At 37.2% G+C, this 19,197-nt stretch overlaps 1 protein-coding gene across 5 annotated transcripts in view; it reads right to left on the bottom strand.

Annotated features, from left to right (window-relative positions):
- Window positions 1–11,237: 11,237 nt before the first annotated feature.
- PARP4 (poly(ADP-ribose) polymerase family member 4) overlaps window positions 11,238–19,197 on the bottom strand; it is a 118,258-nt gene continuing 110,298 nt past the window's right edge. For all 5 annotated transcript variants that reach the window (XM_072611653.1, XM_072611652.1, XM_072611651.1 and 2 more), the window contains 2 exons: window positions 14,894–15,023; window positions 11,238–11,885 (listed from right to left, as the gene is read on the bottom strand). In XM_072611653.1, the coding sequence (XP_072467754.1) occupies window positions 11,684–11,885; window positions 14,894–15,023 (332 nt within the window). In that variant the 3' untranslated portion in view covers window positions 11,238–11,683. The remainder of the gene's footprint in view (window positions 11,886–14,893; window positions 15,024–19,197) is intronic.

The following is a 19,197-nucleotide window of genomic DNA, read 5'->3' as shown; positions in this document are numbered from 1 at the left end:
TATCTAGGGTCTGTGCAAATGGTTGGAAGGGAGGCAAGAATAGACTTCTCTAGCATCTCCTCTGACTACTCTTCTGCATAGAAGACCTTGATTCCTGCTAAGAGGGAAAAGCAGTAGGCTGGGACCAGAAGTTGGTCATTCTCTATCCTCAGAGAGGGGATACTGAGGTAGAATTATATGTATCAGCGATCTCATTAACTCCTATGGGATCTAATTACCATCTCTATGCTGATGACTCTCAGATCTACCTATCCTGCTCCAAATTCTGCTCATTTCTTTCTGGCATCTCCAGCTGCCTTTCAGATATCTTAAACCCAATACATCCCAAAATACAACTCATTATCTTTTCCCCTAAACTTTGTTGTTCAATCATGTTGGATTCTTCATGACCCCATTTGGGTTGGTTTTTTTTTTAAGATACTGGAGTGGTTTGCCATTTCCTTCTCCATCTCATTTTACAAGATGAGGAAACTGAGGCAAACAAGGTTAAGTGACTTGCCCAGAGTCACACAGCTAGTAAGTGTCAGAGGCCAGATACGAACTCAGAAAGACCAGTCTTCCTCACTCCAGGCCTGGCACTCTATCCACTTGGACACCTAGGTGCCCTTCCCTGTTACTGCATAGGGCAACATTATTGTCCTTTTGAGGTGTCAGTTGGGAGAGCTGGTTCAGGTATGAAAGAATTCACTTAGACAATTTTCTCTTAGCCATTCATTGGGAGCTTTATTACATGAAGCACGTGGACCTGAGATTTAGCAAGGAGCTAAACAAAGGCCCTGATGTAGGAAAAAAACAGATTTACATAGACAAAAAACCTGTAGGATGATGATGTAATTTTGGGGTTTCTTATGGGGTTTGGAGATTTAAGGACAAGACAAGTACAAAAAAGGTGAGGAAGGTGGCTGCAATATAAGGAAAAATTGTCATGACACAGGATGAGGAAGATGAATGACAGGGAACACAGGAAAAGGGGGACAAAAGCAATTCTTTTGATAGAAGTTGTATGGTATTTCAATATAAGGGGAAAAGGACATTAAGACACCCTCAAGTTGCAGGATCTCAAGTTACAGGATATTCCACCTCTTGACTCTGGACATTTTCTCTGGCTGTCTCCTATGCCTGATCATTCTCCTCCACCCTGACTACTGACCTCCCTGGCTTATTTTAAGTCCCAACTAAAATTCCACCTTCCCCAATCCCTCTGTTAATTCTCTTAACTTCCCTCTGTCAATTTTCTATTTATCCTGTATTTAACTTGCTTTGTATGTATTTGTTTGTAAATATATTTGCCTCTTTTTATATCCCTAGCAGTTAAAAGCACATTGCCTAGCAACATTGTAGGTTTGTAATTAATATAAATTGATTGCTAATCTAGGGAAAGTAATTTTTAGATTCAAACTAAGCTACTAATTACTATTCTTTAACAGGAAAGAAGTGCATCCAAGGTGTATATCCAGAGTTTTACTTCCTTCCTATCAAATGCCAGTTCCACAAAGAACACAAATAACAAATAGCAAGTAAATCCATTTATCCAAGTCAATAGCAAAACAGAATTCAGAGAATATATACCAGACAATACAAAAAATGAAGGAGGTCTCCCTTTGGGATCGGGATAACTCATCTCAACAAAAGAGAGAGTCCCTGATCTCACCCAAGAAGAAATTCCTTGATGTTTCTACTTATATATGTCAGCTTCTTCCCAGACTTTGCATCTATGGACTTGGAGAAAGAATGAAATGGCATTGCTTCTCTGTTGAAGCTGGAAGCCAGAAGAGCCCAGATATCTCTTCTCTCTAGCTCTAGACAACTCTGCCCGCTGCTGATACTGGTGCAGGGCATTGAGTAATCAGTCTCCTTAAGTGTGGGGACAGTTCCGTACAACTGACCATTTGAACCAAGGGTTAGACAAGGTATACAGGGATCACTTACCTCTGACTCCAGAACTACCATACTTTCCACAACTCCAAACGCAATCTAGGAAGGAAAATCAAATGTATGTGTAATCCACAGGGCAAAAGTTGTTTGCATAAGATGTTTCTTATTGGTATAATTTGATTAGTCAAAGCTCCAGGCCCGAGGGAGGGAGGGGTAGAGGTGAGGAGCTTGAGAGGGACAAAATAGCTTGGTCTTGTGGATTCTCGCTTCCTGAGACAAGACACATGGTTCCAGATTCTCTTCAAGTCCCTAAAAGAATATTAAGACTCTGGGAAGAAGCTGACATGTAGAGAAACCAGCACCTCAATCACATCCCTATACCCATCTAGCTATAGTGGATACTTATGGGAATTTCCTTGTATAAGTTCTGGGACTCTTGATTGAGCTGAAATATCTTGCTTCCAGTAAAAGACCTTTACTCTGTATTCTCTAGTGTTTTTTCAATTGTATAATTTCTCTGGTTTCTGTTTGATATTTCGTTTGGATAAATAGGGTGATTTGCCATTGCCTACATGTATTCTTTGAAAAACTGGAATTTAGGGGAAGGGCACCAAGCTTTTGAAATATGGCTTGAGGCACTCCTTTCCCATAGTGATCAGGAGCTCAGGCCGAACCTAAAAATTAATTCCTCAACACTTACTTAGAGGGGCAGATATAATTCCAACCTAGTATCCTTTCTCTGAGGAGAGCAGAGTGGCCAGCCCCTGCTTCTACTCCTGGCAAGAATCAAAATAACCCTCTGAGGAGAGTGGGTGGAGGAGACTCTAGAGATAATCTGTTCATGCCTCCCTGTGAATTGCATCTAGACCCATGAAAAACACACACCACCTCCCTACAAAACAGAATAAATGTACAAGGCACAGAAAATCCTAGGACAAAGTCATTCCAGCTCATTAGGACCTGCCAGACCTAGGCACTTACTAGCATAGCTTTTGAGAACTGCATGTCCTCTGAGACCCTGAAATAGGACTTTAATAGAAGCAGTACAGAATAAATGAATGAATATCATCCTTAGTTATATGAAAAGAATTTCCAGGAAGATAATAATCGTACCATGTATAAAATGCTTTAAGGTTCTCATAATTTTACAAATTATCTCATTTAAGGTATTAGTTTCTTGATATCCTCTAAGACATCAACAAATTCCAAAAATAATATTCTCAGAAACTCTTTAAAAAAAATGTTTAGAAGTGTTCAAAGAAATGAACAAAAGAGGTCCATTGCAGTGAAAGAAATATTGTTAAGGGAAGGGGGTAATTAAGGCAAAGCAGAAATATACTCAACAGTAACAGCAGAGATGAAGCTACACCTCAAGACACAATAAAATGGATGATGGGCTTTATTAAGGGATATTGTAGCTCTGGCCACTTCCCTATTTGCTGTCTCAAGATTCAAGACACCTAAAGATAGAAATACTGAAGAAAATTCATTGAGTATTAATTTTAATTAAAATAGTTCACTGAATCTACCTCATGCCTTAGTCAAGAAGCTGTCTCAGTAAAATTAAGAGTTAAATCAGATCGGTAGTAGAGGCCACAGAGAGTGATTTGCTTCCCTCATTGCTTTAGACTGCCAGAAAATGAGAGAGCTTGACTACAGAAATTCAAGTGATGAGACTTTTCCTATACCAAAAGGGAAAGCTGAGAGGACATTTTTGTGAGGCGCTACCCCATTCCCCCATATTTTATTGGATACAGACTTGGAGATTTAAGGCATCCCTTGCTTTATTCCTCTGGGTCAGCTGTAAAGAATGTCCTCTAGGATCTTGTTCGAATGCATAAGGTTTGTTTATGGGCTCTCACCTCTTTCTTCTCTAGCATTGAAACTAATTTGTCAAAGAATTACTCTTTTGGAGAACTATCACCAAAAGTAGGAATTAAAATGAATAGGAGAATATGACCCAAATTACTTTATTTTTAAAATTCTATAAACAGAAAAAGAGAACTAATTCATCGGCACACTGAAGGAATTCAAGGAAGAAATGAAGTTAGCGAAGATATCATGACATAAAATTAAGAAAGAACTGAGTATACTTAAGAAATCTCATGTTAAGGTGTTTGAAAATGTCCATACAAATACAATCGCAATCACTTTAATAAAAATCAGAATTATTTCATATTGTTACAGAATTTCAGGGAAGTTTCTCAGTGGCTATCTAGTTCAACTGGTACCTGAAAAACAAAAACAAAAAGCCCTACAATGTATTTGACAAGTGGTCATCCAACATTTGCTCAAAGTTCTCAAGTGAGAAGAAACCCATGATGTCCCAAGACAGCCCATTACACTTTTGGATAGTTTTGATAGGAAGTTTTCTTTTTCTTCTGATATCAAGCTTAGATTTGTCCTATTTGCAACTTCAACTCCATTACTTCTGATTCTGAATCTTGAGACCAGACAGAACAGGTCTAATTTTTCTTTCACATGACAGATCTTCAGATACTTTAAGACAAAAATACTAATTATATATGTATCTAGATATGTGTGTATGCACATGTACAACACACACGTTGCATACCATGTGCCAGGGACTCTACTAAGTACTTTATAAATATATTATTTAATCCTCACAACAACCCTGGGAAGAACTATTACTATCCCAATTTTATAGTTGAGGATACAGAAGCGGAAAGGTTAAATGACTTGCACAGTCACACAATAAGTGTCTGCAGCTGAATTTGAACTCAGATCTTCTTGACTCCAGGCCCAGCACTCTATCCACTGCACCACTTATCTCCAGGCTAAATTAATCCACAGTTCCTTCAACTGATTCACATTTAGCATGAATTCAGTCACCACCTTGATTGCCTTCCTTTAGATAGTCTTCAGCTTATCAATGTTCTTACTAAATTAGTTGTTGTTTTTGTGTTTGTCCTTCTTAAAGAGCACCATGACATCAAAATAATAATGTGACTTGCAGATGACTTTGAGTGAAGGAGGGCTGTGCAAGGCCACCAGCCTCACCTTCTCTAGAGCCATCTAAACTATGGTACCCAGCAAAACCAAAGCAAGAGAAGAGAAAGAAGCCTATAGTCTTCCAGGTGACAGTAATCAAAAATGTGTATATCATCTAGGTCCAGAGCAGCAAGAACAAAGGGCACCCTCCAGAAAGACCCCCTAAGCACTCAGACAGACCCAGAATAGAGATCTTGAAAGTGCTGCAGCAACCAGTGCAATCAAAGCTCAGATCAAGACATTCTATGGTTCTAATGTCCCTAACACTCTGTCCAGAGATGTCAAAGAGGGTGCTGAAGAGCCATTACTCAACCTCAAAGATTAAAGAGGTCCAAAGCCTAAGAGATATATATCAGAGGACCAAGGGTAAGACCAAACAGGACCAAAGTAGGTGGACAAGGTTGGCCCTGGCACAAAGACACAAATCAGGAATTAAAACTAGTAAGGTGAGTAAATCAAAGAAAACATCAACTAGTATGAAAAGGTATTGCAAATATAGATTCTTCAAAAGAAGGACTTGCAACTTTTTTCAAAAGAAGAAAAGGAATTATTCACAAGGACTACATGAAGACCTAGAAGAAATGAAGCAAGAGATAAAAAAAAATTATAAGCACTTGAGGAAAGAATTGGAAAGAGAATCAATATCTCAGAAGAGAAAGTGGTAAACAAGTAGCAGACTTCCTGAAAACTAGGATAGACTAAATAGAAATTAATGACTCCATGAAACAGCAAGAAATATTAGAACAAAAATCAAAAGATTGAAAAAATGGAAGAAAGTATAAGATATCTGATATGTACATTATATATTATATATAATATTAATTATATAATATATATAAACAACCAACCTAGATGAGTCAAGGAGAGATGATTTAAGAATCTGAAATCCATGGCCCCCACAAAAAAAAATCATGGACATTATATTTCAAGAAATAGGAAATGAAAACTACCCAGATGTACTAAAAGTAAAGATAGAAAGAATCTATCAATTACCTCCTAAAAGAAACCCCCAAAGGAAGATTCCCAGGAATATCACAGCCAAAATCCCAAACTTACAAGCAAAGATAAAATACTGAAATACTATAAGTATACAGAAAAAAGCAGTTCACACATCATATCACAAGGGACCACAGTCGTGATCACACAAGACCTGGAAGCTTCTACCATAAACAAGAAAAGATCCTAAATATAATATTCTAAAAGATAAAAGAGAATAACTTTACCTTTAAAGCTGAATATAATGCTACAAGAGGAAAAGATGGATTTTTAATTGAATAGAGGACTTCTAAGCATTCCTGAGGAAAAGAGCAGAGCTGAATAAAACTTCGAAATATAAACACAAAGTCAAAAGAAACCTAGAAAAGTAAATGTATTTGATCAACTGGAAGGAGGTGTATGGTGATATCATGCTAACAGTTTAATGGAGGAAAAAAAACAAGGGTTCCTTCAGAACCTCAGTGTGTTCAAAAGGGTATTGAAGGAGTTAAATGAGAAAAAAACAAGGGGAGAAGTGGGGGTCTTAGTTTGAATTAATTTTATTCTGAGCCAAATCAATTTGGTTTGAAGAGTGGAAAGAGAAGGGAGGACAAAAGGAAAACATTAATGGAGAAAGGATAAAGTGGTGCAGTAGAACTTGCTTTTTGATGATTAGGACCAAGGATTTTCCCCTTTTTTACTTACTCATCCAGAAATCAGCCAGGGTGGAAAATCTCTCTCAAAAACTTACCTAAACTAAAGCTGTAAATCAAAAACAGTAAAAGAAATTCAAAATTTGGGCTAATGGATAAATTCCTGCTCATTGTGTTTACTTAGACAGATCTGGGAAAATGTGTATTCTCCCTTTTGTCAGACAGGTAATATGGAAATTGATGTCTCTTTAACTAAGTTATGGGTGATCCAAGTCATATACCCCAAAGATCCTCATTATAATATAGCCTACCTCCCATTAATTTTCATTCTTATTACTTCTTGACCAATCCAAGGTGATTTTCATCTTCATGATACATCCCTTTTCCAAAAATCTTTATAAATATCGAAGGTTCAACAGGTTTGGTCTCTTGGCTGTCAAGAGGACAATGAACCTGTTTTTGTTGACTGCCTTCCAAATGTAGTCAATAAAACTGATTTTAATTTACCCCAAAACTCTGTCTTTCAGAACTTTTTAAACATCACATTGATTTGACCATCTGAAATGTACAAAGGAGAACTGAACCCATATACGCATACAGTTGGGTATAGAAATACATCAAACTCAACAGGGCAAAAAAACTGAGGATGAAATGGGAGGAAATGGAGGAAGGAAAACAACAGAGAGGGAACACCTGCAAGCAAAACAAAATTCCAGCTCCTGAAGGGAAATTAAAAGGGAAAAAAAGAAAAACTGGAATCTAAGAGGGTGCCCATCAGTTGGGGAGTGGTTGAACAAATTGTGGTATATGAATGAAATGGAATATTATTGCACTGTAGGAAATGACAAAACATGATTTCAAAGAATCCTGAGTAGTATGAACTTGATGGAGAGTAGAGTGATAGAGAGTAGAGCAGAGTAGAGTGGAGAGAGAGACAGAGAGAGTAGAGTAGAGAGTAGACCAATTTATACAAGGACATTGTAAAGAAAAATAACTGAAAGATTTAATAACTCTGATCAACATAATAAGCAACCATGTTCAGACAGCCTATGATGAAGCATGTTACCAACCTTTTCACAGAAAGGGGATAGACCACTGTGCTAAAAGAAAAGTACATTTTGGGGCATGGTTATGGTATACATTCATTTTGCTTGACTATGTTTTTATTTTATTTTAAAATTTTCTTCTATTAAAGTAGGACCTCCCTATCTTGCCCAGGCTGGAAACTGGGTTTCTTTTTATAATTTCCAAATGACTTTTAACCTAAAATGAATTTATTTAAAAGCAGCAGCTTTTGATATTAAAAGTCTTTAAGGCCCCATCACCAAATATCTTCTGGAGTTAGTTCTTAGCACTACATTTTTATTTATTTTAAAGACGGGCTCTCCCAGGCTAGAATTGAAGGGCCCACTCATGAGCCAGTCCTACACTGACTGGCACAGGAAATTTGACCTACTTCATTTCAGAACTAGACTGATTTACCCTTCCTTAAGCAATCTGACAGTCAGCCTTCCAAGAAGCTAACCATATTCATGATGAACTTAATGCAGACAACCAATCAGCATAGGCAATTTCAGCTTAGAACTTCAGAGCTCAAAATTGACCAGAGTCAGCCTGCCAGGTAGCTAGGATTACAACTGTGAACCATTAGTACTAGTTTCTTATTTGTTACTTTTTTTCCCTTCTTGATTTTTAAATTGATGTGGGAGGGATGGAGAGGAGAGAGTGCACCACAAGTCACTCACCTTCTCTGACAAAGAGGGAGAGAGTGAGAGGCAGAGATAGAGAGAAGCACGACTGAAACAACTTTTAAACCACACAGAAGAAAGTTCTGAAGGAAGCATAGACATGCAGTTATACCTTTGAAAGTAAAATGTAGAATTTATTATAGACTTTTTTTTAAAGCAAGTAGCATGAAATCAAGATTCATAGTTTCATGTAGACTCTTTTTTATATTCTCCAGTTTACATGGAAATGCTTTTTTTAAAAAAAAAGTTTTGGTATTTAAGTGTAGTAATTTAAAAATTAAAAAGATGGAAGACAACCACCAACAAGAAGATGGGCCCAAGTCCTGGGCTGGTTTGCCAGAAGACATAAAGGGAAATTGTGCAGGGCCAAGGTGAAATATTACTTGCTTTATGTTCTTATGAGGTTTAAGTATCAACCTCTCAAGGGTACATAATTATGCACATAATTTACTGAATCCCTTTTTAAGGATTCCTCTCAAGAGGAGTTGTTAAGGGTTTCTTTTTTGTGTAGGAAATACTGATTCATATTTTACATTGAGTACTGTTCTGCTCCCCACTTTTTGGGAAGACCACGAACTAAACTCCTAAGTAATTTTCTCCCAGGGCATCATGAAAGGGCATTAAGGAGTTGAAAATGTGAGAAAAGGGAGTCTAGTCTCCTGTCTTTGGAGGTCAGGCTCCCCAAGATTGAATCAGGTAGGAATGCATGAGTTTACAGTTGAAAGGGGCCCCTGGGAAGAAGGATTCAGTCCCACAGGCCCTTGGGCCCAGCCACAGGTCTTCTTGTTAGATAGGCCTGCCTAATGTATCCCAGGATCATATTGGCTTTCTTGGCTGCTTGGTTTTGTAGTACACAGAACCCTCTATATTTTTAGATAAGCTGCTGACCATGAATTGTAAATGTGATTTCATCGGTTTGGGGAAAACCCACAAAGGAAGCTCCCTCTGCCAATGTCTATTGGCACTTGTTCTACAAACCCAGTCCCAGAGTTCTAAAGTCCTAGAGAGATGCAGCATTGAGAAATTAAGTGACTTGCCCAAGGTCACCTATCCAAGATGTGTCAGAGACAGGATTCAAACTCATGTCTTCTTGACTGACTCTGAGATCGGCCAGATCAGCAAAAGCCAGATCAGCAAAATCAAACTGCATGCATTATGACTACAATGATATGAAAGAAGAAAATAAGGCCAAAGGCAATGGAACTTCAGATAGACCTATTAGTGAACACACACAAAAGAGCATATTAAATAAAGACTCACTATTTAACAAAAATTATTGGGAAAACTGGAAAATAGTATGGCAGAAAATAGGCATAGATCAACATCTTACACCCTATGCCAAGATAAAGTCTACATAAGTACATGATTTAGATAGAAAGACTGATACTATAAACAAACTAGGAGAACAAGGAATAGTTTACCTGTCAGATTTATGGAGAAAGGAAGAATTTATGACCAAACAAGAGACAGAGAACATTATGAAATGCAAAATGGATGATTTTGATTACATTAAATTGAAAAGGTTTTAAACAAACAAAGCCAAGGCAACCAGGATCAGAAGGGAAGCAGAAAGCTGGGAAACAATTTTTACAGCCAGTGACTCTGATAAAGATCTCATTTTTAAAATATATAGAGAACTGAGTTGAATTTATAAGGATACAAATCATTCCCCAATTCATAAATGGCCAAAGGATATGAACAGGCAGTTTTCAGAGGAATAAATTAAAGCTATCTATAGTCATAGGAAAAAATGCTCTAAATTACTATTGCTTAGAGAAATGCATATCAAAATCACTCTGAGGTACCACATCACACTTACCAAATTGACTGACATGACAAAACAGGAAAATGACAAATGTTGGAGAAGATATGGGAAAATTGGAATACTAATGCATTATTCGTGGAATTGTGAACTGATCCAACTGTTCTGGAGAGCAATTTGGAACTATGCCCAAAGTGGTATAAAAATGTGCATACTCTTTGACCCAGCACTTGTAGGTCTGTATCCTAAAGAGATCATCAAAATGGGAAAAGGACCCCCATGTACAAAAATATTTGTAACATCTCTTTGTGGTGACACAGAATTGGAAATTAAGAGGCTGTTCATCAATTGGGGAATGGCTGAACAAGTTGTGGTATGTGAATGTAATGGAATACTATTGTGCTATAAGAAATGATGAGCAGGCAGACTTCAGAAAAACCCGGAAAGACTTATATGAACTTATATGCTGAGTGAAATGAGCAAAATCAGAACATTGTACACAGTAACAGCCACAATGTGAGATGACTGATTTTGATAGATTTAGCCAGCAATGCAAGGATCTAAGACAACTCTAAAAGACTCATGATGGAAAATCTTTGGAGTCTGAATGCAGATGGAAGCATACTATTTGCTCTCCTTTTCTTTTATTGTTTTGTCTTGTTTCTTCTTTCTCATGGTTCCCCCCACTAGTTCTAATTCTTTTTTACATCATGACCAATGTGAAAATATGTTTAATATGAATGTATATAGAGCCTATATCAGATTGCATGCCATCTTGGGGAGGGGGGGAAATTTAAAACTTAAAATCTTATGGAAGTGAATGCTGAAAACTAAAAATTAATTATAAAAAAGCATATTAAAATTTCATCTTTGTTTATTTAGTTCTACCCTGTTAAATGCTAAAGGCTTATGAAAACATTAATTTTACTTTCTTCATATGTATGTTTATTTGATTATGTTTTTATCTAGAGTTGTGGATTTTTAAAAAAATTTTTGAACATAAGGCATTGTCTAACAGAAGATCAGGCTCGAACTCTTCATTCTGCCACTTGCTAGGAGAAGTCATTTACCTTCTCTGAGCCTCAGCTTTCTTCTCTGTAAGATGAGAGTGACAATACTTGTAGTACTTACTAAGTCATAACTGAATAATTCACTGTCGCTGAGGGACAAATTAAATCATGTGAAAGTACTGAAGAATCCTGAAGGCTTAGATTATTTCAGATGTCAAGTTTATTATATTCATTGAATTTGTGCACATAGAGTGAATATTTTTTACTTTCTGGTTCTTTGACCTAAATATGACATACTCAATATTCCTTTTCTAACTCAGAAAACAATGATTTCCTTTAGATGAACTTAGTGACAACATGAAATGTTTATGTGATCAGATTAAGCATTTAAGTACTCAAAGAATTAATCACATGACAGTATCAAAGTAACATAAGTACTAAATTTTCTATATTATAATTATTCCTTTTTTATTATCAACAGATGACATTTGCTTATTATGAAGTAGCTTGCTTTATCTAACTTTGAAATGCCTGCCTTATAAGCTGAATATAATCATAATTTAAATTACATTTTAGTAACTTTCTGTTCAAAGTGGAGTACTTTTCATACCCAAACATGAAAAAGGTTCAAATACAATTTGACAGACTTTAGTCTTGACTGTAATTAAGTACTTTGTGAAGAGGAGATCTGGTGCTTATTGGTTGAATTCCCAACAACTGCTTAGTGGCAGAGTCCCAGTCTTTACCCAACTCAAGTCGAGAGCAAAGAGATGGATATTGAGCTTCTGTTCTTCTTACCCATTCCACTGCTTTCTTTACTGAATCAAAACTCCAGCACCTGGCACAGGAACTGAGAATAAATGGAACTATTAAACTTCAAAATATGGCTATATAAGAAACAAGCCTTGTGGCCTAGCATTTTATATTAGAAGAAATCTTATCATAGTTGAAAACATTAGGAATACTGCCTTCACATTTAATAAAAACAACTAATTGAGACAACCAAATTCTTTGGTCTGTCCTTCATATCTCTTTATAATAACAATGATACTTGCACATTTAGTCCTTGTCCCTGGCACATTTTTATAGTCCTTTGGGCATGGTACATATTGCCACATCTACTGCCCAGAACATCCCTCCAAGGTCTTTTCATTTCCCCACGTCCTACAATCTTTCAAGGCCAAATTTAAATAATACCTTCTCTGTTAATCTTTCCCAGACTGTTCCAGCCTGTACTGACTTCTTCCTTTACTTGAATTTATATTGCACTTGTCTTTTTTACCCAGGAACCCTGAGGGTCTTCCCCTCCCAGTTTGATTTTTTGGTTATTTTTTTTTTCTTTTACTAAAAGGGGCCATCCCTTGAGTAACTACTTAAAGAGGCCTATTCATTGAATGGGTGTATCTCACTCAAAGTGAGAATCTGGGGGTGGTAGAAATGAGAGCCTAAAATGGCCAAGGTCCTGCACTGCATCCTGGGCCATCTCCAGTCATTCTGATGAATATCAGGCCACTGGACCCAGATGACTCTGCAGGAGAAAGTGAGATCGGTGACCTTGTACAGCCCTCCCTCACTTAAATCAAAGCCATCTGCAAGTTATGTCATCATCTTGATGTCATAGTCTTGTCTGAGAAAGGACAAACACAATATTACAATCCACTGAGGCACTTAGCTGCCCCAACCTGAAGCATCCTCTCCCACAAATAAACACGGAGTCCAGAGATGGAGTGAGCAGACACAGACTTAAGGTACAATAGTTTTAAAGGACATGTGATCAAGACAATTCAGAACTTAGGAAGTACAGGGCCTAATGCGTCTTCTCTCTCCAGGCCTCCTGAAAGTCACTGACAGTATGGTGTGGGGTGATGGAGGAGGCTGGGTGGGCTCCACCCAGAAAACAGAACTTCAGCTGGATAGTGATCTCAATGGGGCTTGCTCCTCTAGGATACTGCATCTCCGCTGGATGAATCAATGTGCTAACTCCTATGGTGAACTTTTTGAAAGGTAGCTCTCATTTCTACCACCCCCAGCCTCAGACTTGCCTGGGTGCCACTTTGCTCTGTAGCTAGAGTGCTGTCCTTGTGGGAGATCCTTAGCAGAGGATTTGTTAAAGCCTTTCTGATTCTTCTCCTTCAGGACTCAGTTTTTCATCAGTTTGCTCTCATGTCCCACAAGGGAAAGGGACAGGAGCAGCTTCTTCTGTCTGGCAAATCTCCCTGTTTCAGAGCTCAGTTACTTTGGTGAAGGACTTTGCCCTACCTAAAGATAACCTGCATGTGCATATCCTAAATTGCTGGATCTATGCAAATGAATGGTGGGGAATGGTTCCATAGGCTTTTTTGGTTCTGGGTTCATTGTCAATTTCAGCCTTTTTACATGTAGTTGACCACCCCTGGTTTCCCAAAAGTTGCAAAATGTTTTACTTGACTTGAGTAAGAGCCTCAACTATCCATCTCTATTTTTGCCACTTAAGACTTCAAATTTTGCTGAAATCTAAAAAGGACACACCCCTCAATAATTTATGTTTTACAATATTCGGGACATAGTCCTGGACGTAAAAACGTACCTCTATAGAATGTTAGAAGAATAGCTAATATTTCTATGTTGCTTTAATATTGCTTTTGCAAAGTGTTTTACAGACATCATCACATTTGACTCTCACTATAACCCTGTAAAGGGTTACATGTCTTAAAGCATAGCGAGTATCAGACACAGGATTTTAACACAGGTCCCTGCTTACCTCGAGTCCTCTTTAAACTACACTATGCTGCTTGCAAAGTCCATTAATAACATAAGACTATAAGAAAAATGTTCCACCTACTTAAGAAGAAAAACTGATTCCAAGGACTGTACAAGCCCTCATTTATATAGTACATGTATAGAGCAATAGAATGTGCCAGTTCCCAATCGTTTATTGAAACACATTTCCAAAAGATCTCTACTTGCCAACATTTACTGACCTAATCATTCTTATTACATCTGCTGCATGTCCTTGAAAGCAATAAACTTGATTATTTTATTTTCCTCAATCAAAATGTTTTTTATTGAGCACCTACTATTCATTCAGAGAGGTCAAAAAGGATGTTAATTAAAAAATAGGTCATTAGATTTGGTGATTAGGAAGTCAATGGTACCTTTTGACAAAGCAGTTTCTGTAGAATGGTGATAACAGAAGCCAGATTATAAAGTAGTTGAGGAATGAATAGGGGGTAAGGAAATAGATATCTAAAATGAATGCAACTCAAGAAGCTTTACAGTGACAGCAGAGAGAGGGAGAAAGAAAGATGGCTATTTGGGGTGAAAGTTTTTTTTAAAAATTATGATTAGCACTGTACTAAGTTCTATGAGCTAAATAGAAGCAGCTTGTTACTTTTATTTTAATACTGTCTTATGAGTAGAGGTTGGGGAAATAAGTAAGAATAGAGGGGCTAGAAGTAGAGGGATGGAGACACAAACAATTCACTGAAAAGCCTCTCTAGTAGAAGAACTGTAATACCATGAATTTAGATCTGGAAAGTTCATTAGAGATCATCTAGTCAAGAGGTGTCAGGAAAGGGAAAGGATGGGAACAACTGTACCTGACCAGCAGTTTTTTGCCTCTCCCAAACATCAATTTGGTGACTAACAGTCACAATACATATCTTCTAGAAATCCCTCTCTATCAAAGACCATTATATATTTAAGATTGTAGAAAGGTTTACGAAAGCTTAATTTAATCAATGTTGCTTATTGAGAACAGGGATTGTTTCATTCTTTATATTTGTATTTCTAGTAGCTAGCAAAGTTCCTAGTACATGGCAGGCACTTAGTAAGTGCTTGTTGGTTGACTGATTTCTCAATACTGACTCTAAAGCATACCTGTAAGCAGTGTCATCTAATTTCTTCAGTGACTTGACAGCTATCCCTTCTAGCTCCAGCTTAGTTCGAATGAGTTGTAGCACCAGAAATGTGGCAATCAGCTGTAATACATCTTCTTTTCCTTTGGAACCTAAAGAAAAGTCCTAACAGTCATTTCCAATTGGGAACATTAATATCACTAAAAATATGAAGACATATTAGAGGATCATGAAATAATATGCCAAACAACACTATGAAGAAACAGTTTTCTGCAGAATACATTTAATTTAATGTCCTTAATGCTAAATAAGAGTAATATACAAAATTAACACTCACTATGCTACATCACCACAGAGATAGCTAAGCTTGGGTTGGTTCTGCCAAAGTTGAAAGACTTTGATTATAGGCTTGGTGATGGGTTTTTTGTTGGTTGTAGACCTAGTCTAGTTAAGTTCAGAAAGTCTACTCACCCAAAAGGTAACGATGCTTTTTTGACCATAGCAACTCACAAAACTGAATATTAAGGAGGAATGGTTTTATCTGCTTTTGTGCAAGAAGTTCCCATACTGATTAAATCAGAGATCATTTGGAGTAAACTGTAGAAATACTTGAGATCATGTGTCTATGATGAAGGGGCAGAGCTTTGAGTAATCATTCTTTCTATTAAAGAAGAAAGTCTTATTCAAACATCTAGGCTAGAGTCCAAGATTACATGTTCAAAAGCAGATCTTGAAATTTTTGTAGTTTAAAGTAAAGAAGTCTTTACTTTAAATCAAAACAGAACTTTGGTGGGACTCACAGTAAAATATTTAAAAATAATTTTCTAAAATGTCTACTTCTTAACAAGTTTTTTACTTTATTTTTCTTGCTTTTTTGCAACATGTTTAATACAGAAATATGTTATGCATGATTTCACATGTGTAATTGATATATTGCTTGCCTTCTCAGTGGATAGGGGAGGGACAAGGAGAGAATTCGCAGCTCAAAATTTTTACAGTGAATGTTAAAAATAAATAAATTATCTTTAAAAAGAATGATAAACATTTTAAATAACTACAATGATAATAATAATAATTTAAAAATGATACCTACTTCTCCAAAGTGGTCTGCAAAAGCATGATTGCTATATTTTTTAAAAAAGCAAACTGTTGAATATTAGAGCTGCTTTGATCTGATCGTGAAAAAGAGTTCTAAAAGTATAAAGGTTTTTTTCATTTCTGCCAAACCCTGCCTTTAAATTGCAATCTCACTCTACAGAAATGGAAAAGGCTTTTCTTCCTTAACTAGACTCTTCCTTGGGACCAGTGAGAAGGAAGGATGAGGATTCATAGTTAAATGTGGCAGCTCAGTATGGAAGTGAAGGAGAGATCACTTCTTTTCCCTCTATTGTCCACTTCACAGAGAGACTGACTAGCTATGAGAGTCTAAAACCTGTGCCTTCCAAAGTGCAGTCAAATGGCTTCCCTGTAGTTCCACATAGCATTCTATCTTCTACTTCTGCCTCTGCCCAATCTTTCCCTCATGCCAAAAGATGCAATCTCTCCTCACCGCCACCTAGTAGAATTTCTTGGCTTCCTTCAGTGCTCCAGCCTTTCCTTATTCCTCTCCATGGTTGCTATCCTTTCCTACTCCAAATTACCTTATATTTCATATAATAATACATGTATGTGTTGTCTCCTCCAGTGAAATGTGAACTCCATGAAGACAGGGACCATTTTCCCTTTGTGTCTCCAGTCCCTAGCACAGTGCAGCTCAAGTACAACCTCCTACTTGAAGCCTTCCCTGATCCTGCTAACTCTAGAACAATCCCTCCCAAGCCACTTTGTACTGATTTGTTTTCTGCATATGCATATGCTACCTGTTATCTATGCCATTAGAATACATGCTCCTGGAGAATATGGATTGCTTCATTTATTGCCCTTGTTTCCTTGGTGCCTAGCACAGAGCCTATCACACACATTAAATATTTACTTAATATAAGTATGTTATTGCTATTTGGTTGTTTCCTTTACAAAATCAGTTAAGGAGGACCAAAAGTACAGTAACTATAATTTCTGAAACTCAAGTTGGTCCAGCTGGTCTAACAAACAGTCTTTTTTTCCCTCACTTGTGAATAGTTCAAAATATCTGAAATTGGGACAGTTCCAGAAAACCCAGGAGGCAGAGTCACCAAACGCATGAGACAACTAACAGACAAGCTGATAGGCAACAGAAGATATGGAATGAGTAAAAAGAGAAAGTTGGAGGATGGAAAAAAAAGGCAAAAAGGTGGATCTTGTGGAATGGAGATGGGACCTTAGGGAATAGCCAAGTAAATGGCTAGTAAAAGGGACCCATCTGGGGCAATAGAGGAAAAGGAGGAGCTCTTCCCAACAGGATCTACATATTCATAATATCTGTCAATTTTTTACTACAATAATGTAAACAAATAGAATATCAAATGAAAGTGGGCAGAGTAATTATGCTGACCAGTCTTGGAAAAGTGCATTGGAAGTATCTCCACACCCACATGAAGCGGTGAAAGAAAACCAGTATGGAATATCTCCCACAGAGTCAGATGCTGTGCTGGTTTTGCTTCACTTTTTTTTTTTTTTGTGGGGATGGGTTGGCGTGGAGTAGTGCATATCGTGGAATGACTAGAATAAAAAAATGAGGCTACAGTTAGGCAAGGATAAAGGGAGATGGCATTGCCAGCTTCTCTGACCATTACTTCTTATAGTAAGTTCTTAGTTACATTAGTGAAAGTTTGGGGCCAAAATAGAGAGTTGAGGACTAGAGACTAAGTCCTTATTCTCTTAATGATAGTCTTATTTTATTAGTAAACATTGGACATAACAGCTAATAGTAACAGTGTTTATATACAATTTTAAGGTTTGCAGAGTACTTTATATATATTATCTCACTTGATCTTCACAACAACCTTGTGATATAGGTGCTATTATTATCCCCTCTTTTACAGATGAGAAAACTGAGATTAAAAGAGGTTAAAGAATTTGTCCATGGTCAGTACAGCTATAGTAAATGTCTGAGGAAGAATTTGAACTCAGGTCTTCCTGACTCCATGTCCAATCTTCTATCCATCATGGGACAGAAAAATTTAGGTGGGTCTAGGCACCTTGATGAACATGAGGGTGTTAGTAACAAGTAGAGGACTGAGCTGAATTCAAGGTCATTTGCTTGAGATGAGCCTCAGGGATTCAAGGGACGTTAAGTCAGTTTTGCACTACCTTCAGTCATAAGGTATCATGGCTAGACTCACCTAATTCTTTTGCAATTTTCAGTATAGAATATAAGAGACAGAAAAGCTGATGGCAGGTAAAACTCAAAGAAGCTTCCATTAGCTTAGTTGCGGAGGTCTGGGATTTACATAGTACCAGAATCTCAGTGTTGAAAGGGCCTTGAGGTTCATCTGGTCTAACACATAGCTAACCAGGTATATCTTCTATAATAGCCTAGAGTTGTCATTAAACTGACCTTTGAACACCTTCAGTTATGGGAAACTAACTTCCCTTCAAAGGTAATCCATTTCAATTTTGGAAAGCCCTGATTATTACAAAAACTTTTATCAAGTCTAAATTTGATTGCATCTACTGCTCCTTGTCCTGTCTTCTGAAACCAAGTAGAAAAGGCTTAATCCATCTTCAAATTGATATCCTTTCTAATACTTGAAGGGTAGCTAGGTGGTGGAGTGTATAGAGTACTGGACCTTAAGTCAGAAAGACTCATTTTCCAATCTAGCTTTAGACACTTACTAGCTATGTGATCCTGGGCAAGCCACTTAACTCTCTTTGCCTCATCTGTGAAATGAGTTGGAGAATGAAATGGCAAACTACTCCAGTATCTTTGCCTAGAAAACCCCAAATGGGGTCATGAAAAGTCGAACACAACTGAAAATGACTCAAAAACAACTAATACTTGAAGACAGTTATCACATTCCTCCTCCTTAATTCCATCAATTGAAAATAGTGCCATTGTCTACAGTCCCTAAATTATTCCAGCTGCCCTCCACAAAACATGCTTGAGGTTGTTAATATTTCCACTAAACTGTAGCACCAAGAACTGAAAAGAGTATTCCATATCTGGTCTCACCATCTTAATGTTTAATAAGACTATCACTTGCCATGTTCTCACAAGATCAGGCCCTAATAAAGTCTAGCTTAGAATATTGTAATAGTCTCCTAATTACTCTTCCTGCATCCTGCAACTTCCCTCTCTAATTCATGCTCAATATATCTGCAGAATTAATATCACTAAAATAGCAGGTTAGACAATGTCATATTCCTGCTCAAAAACTTCAGCAGCTTTCTATTCTTAGGATAACATAC

The sequence above is a fragment of the Notamacropus eugenii genome, chromosome 5 (assembly GCF_028372415.1).
Source record: "Notamacropus eugenii isolate mMacEug1 chromosome 5, mMacEug1.pri_v2, whole genome shotgun sequence".
NCBI lineage: Eukaryota > Metazoa > Chordata > Mammalia > Diprotodontia > Macropodidae > Notamacropus > Notamacropus eugenii.
This window is presented reverse-complemented; position numbering and strand designations above follow the sequence as displayed.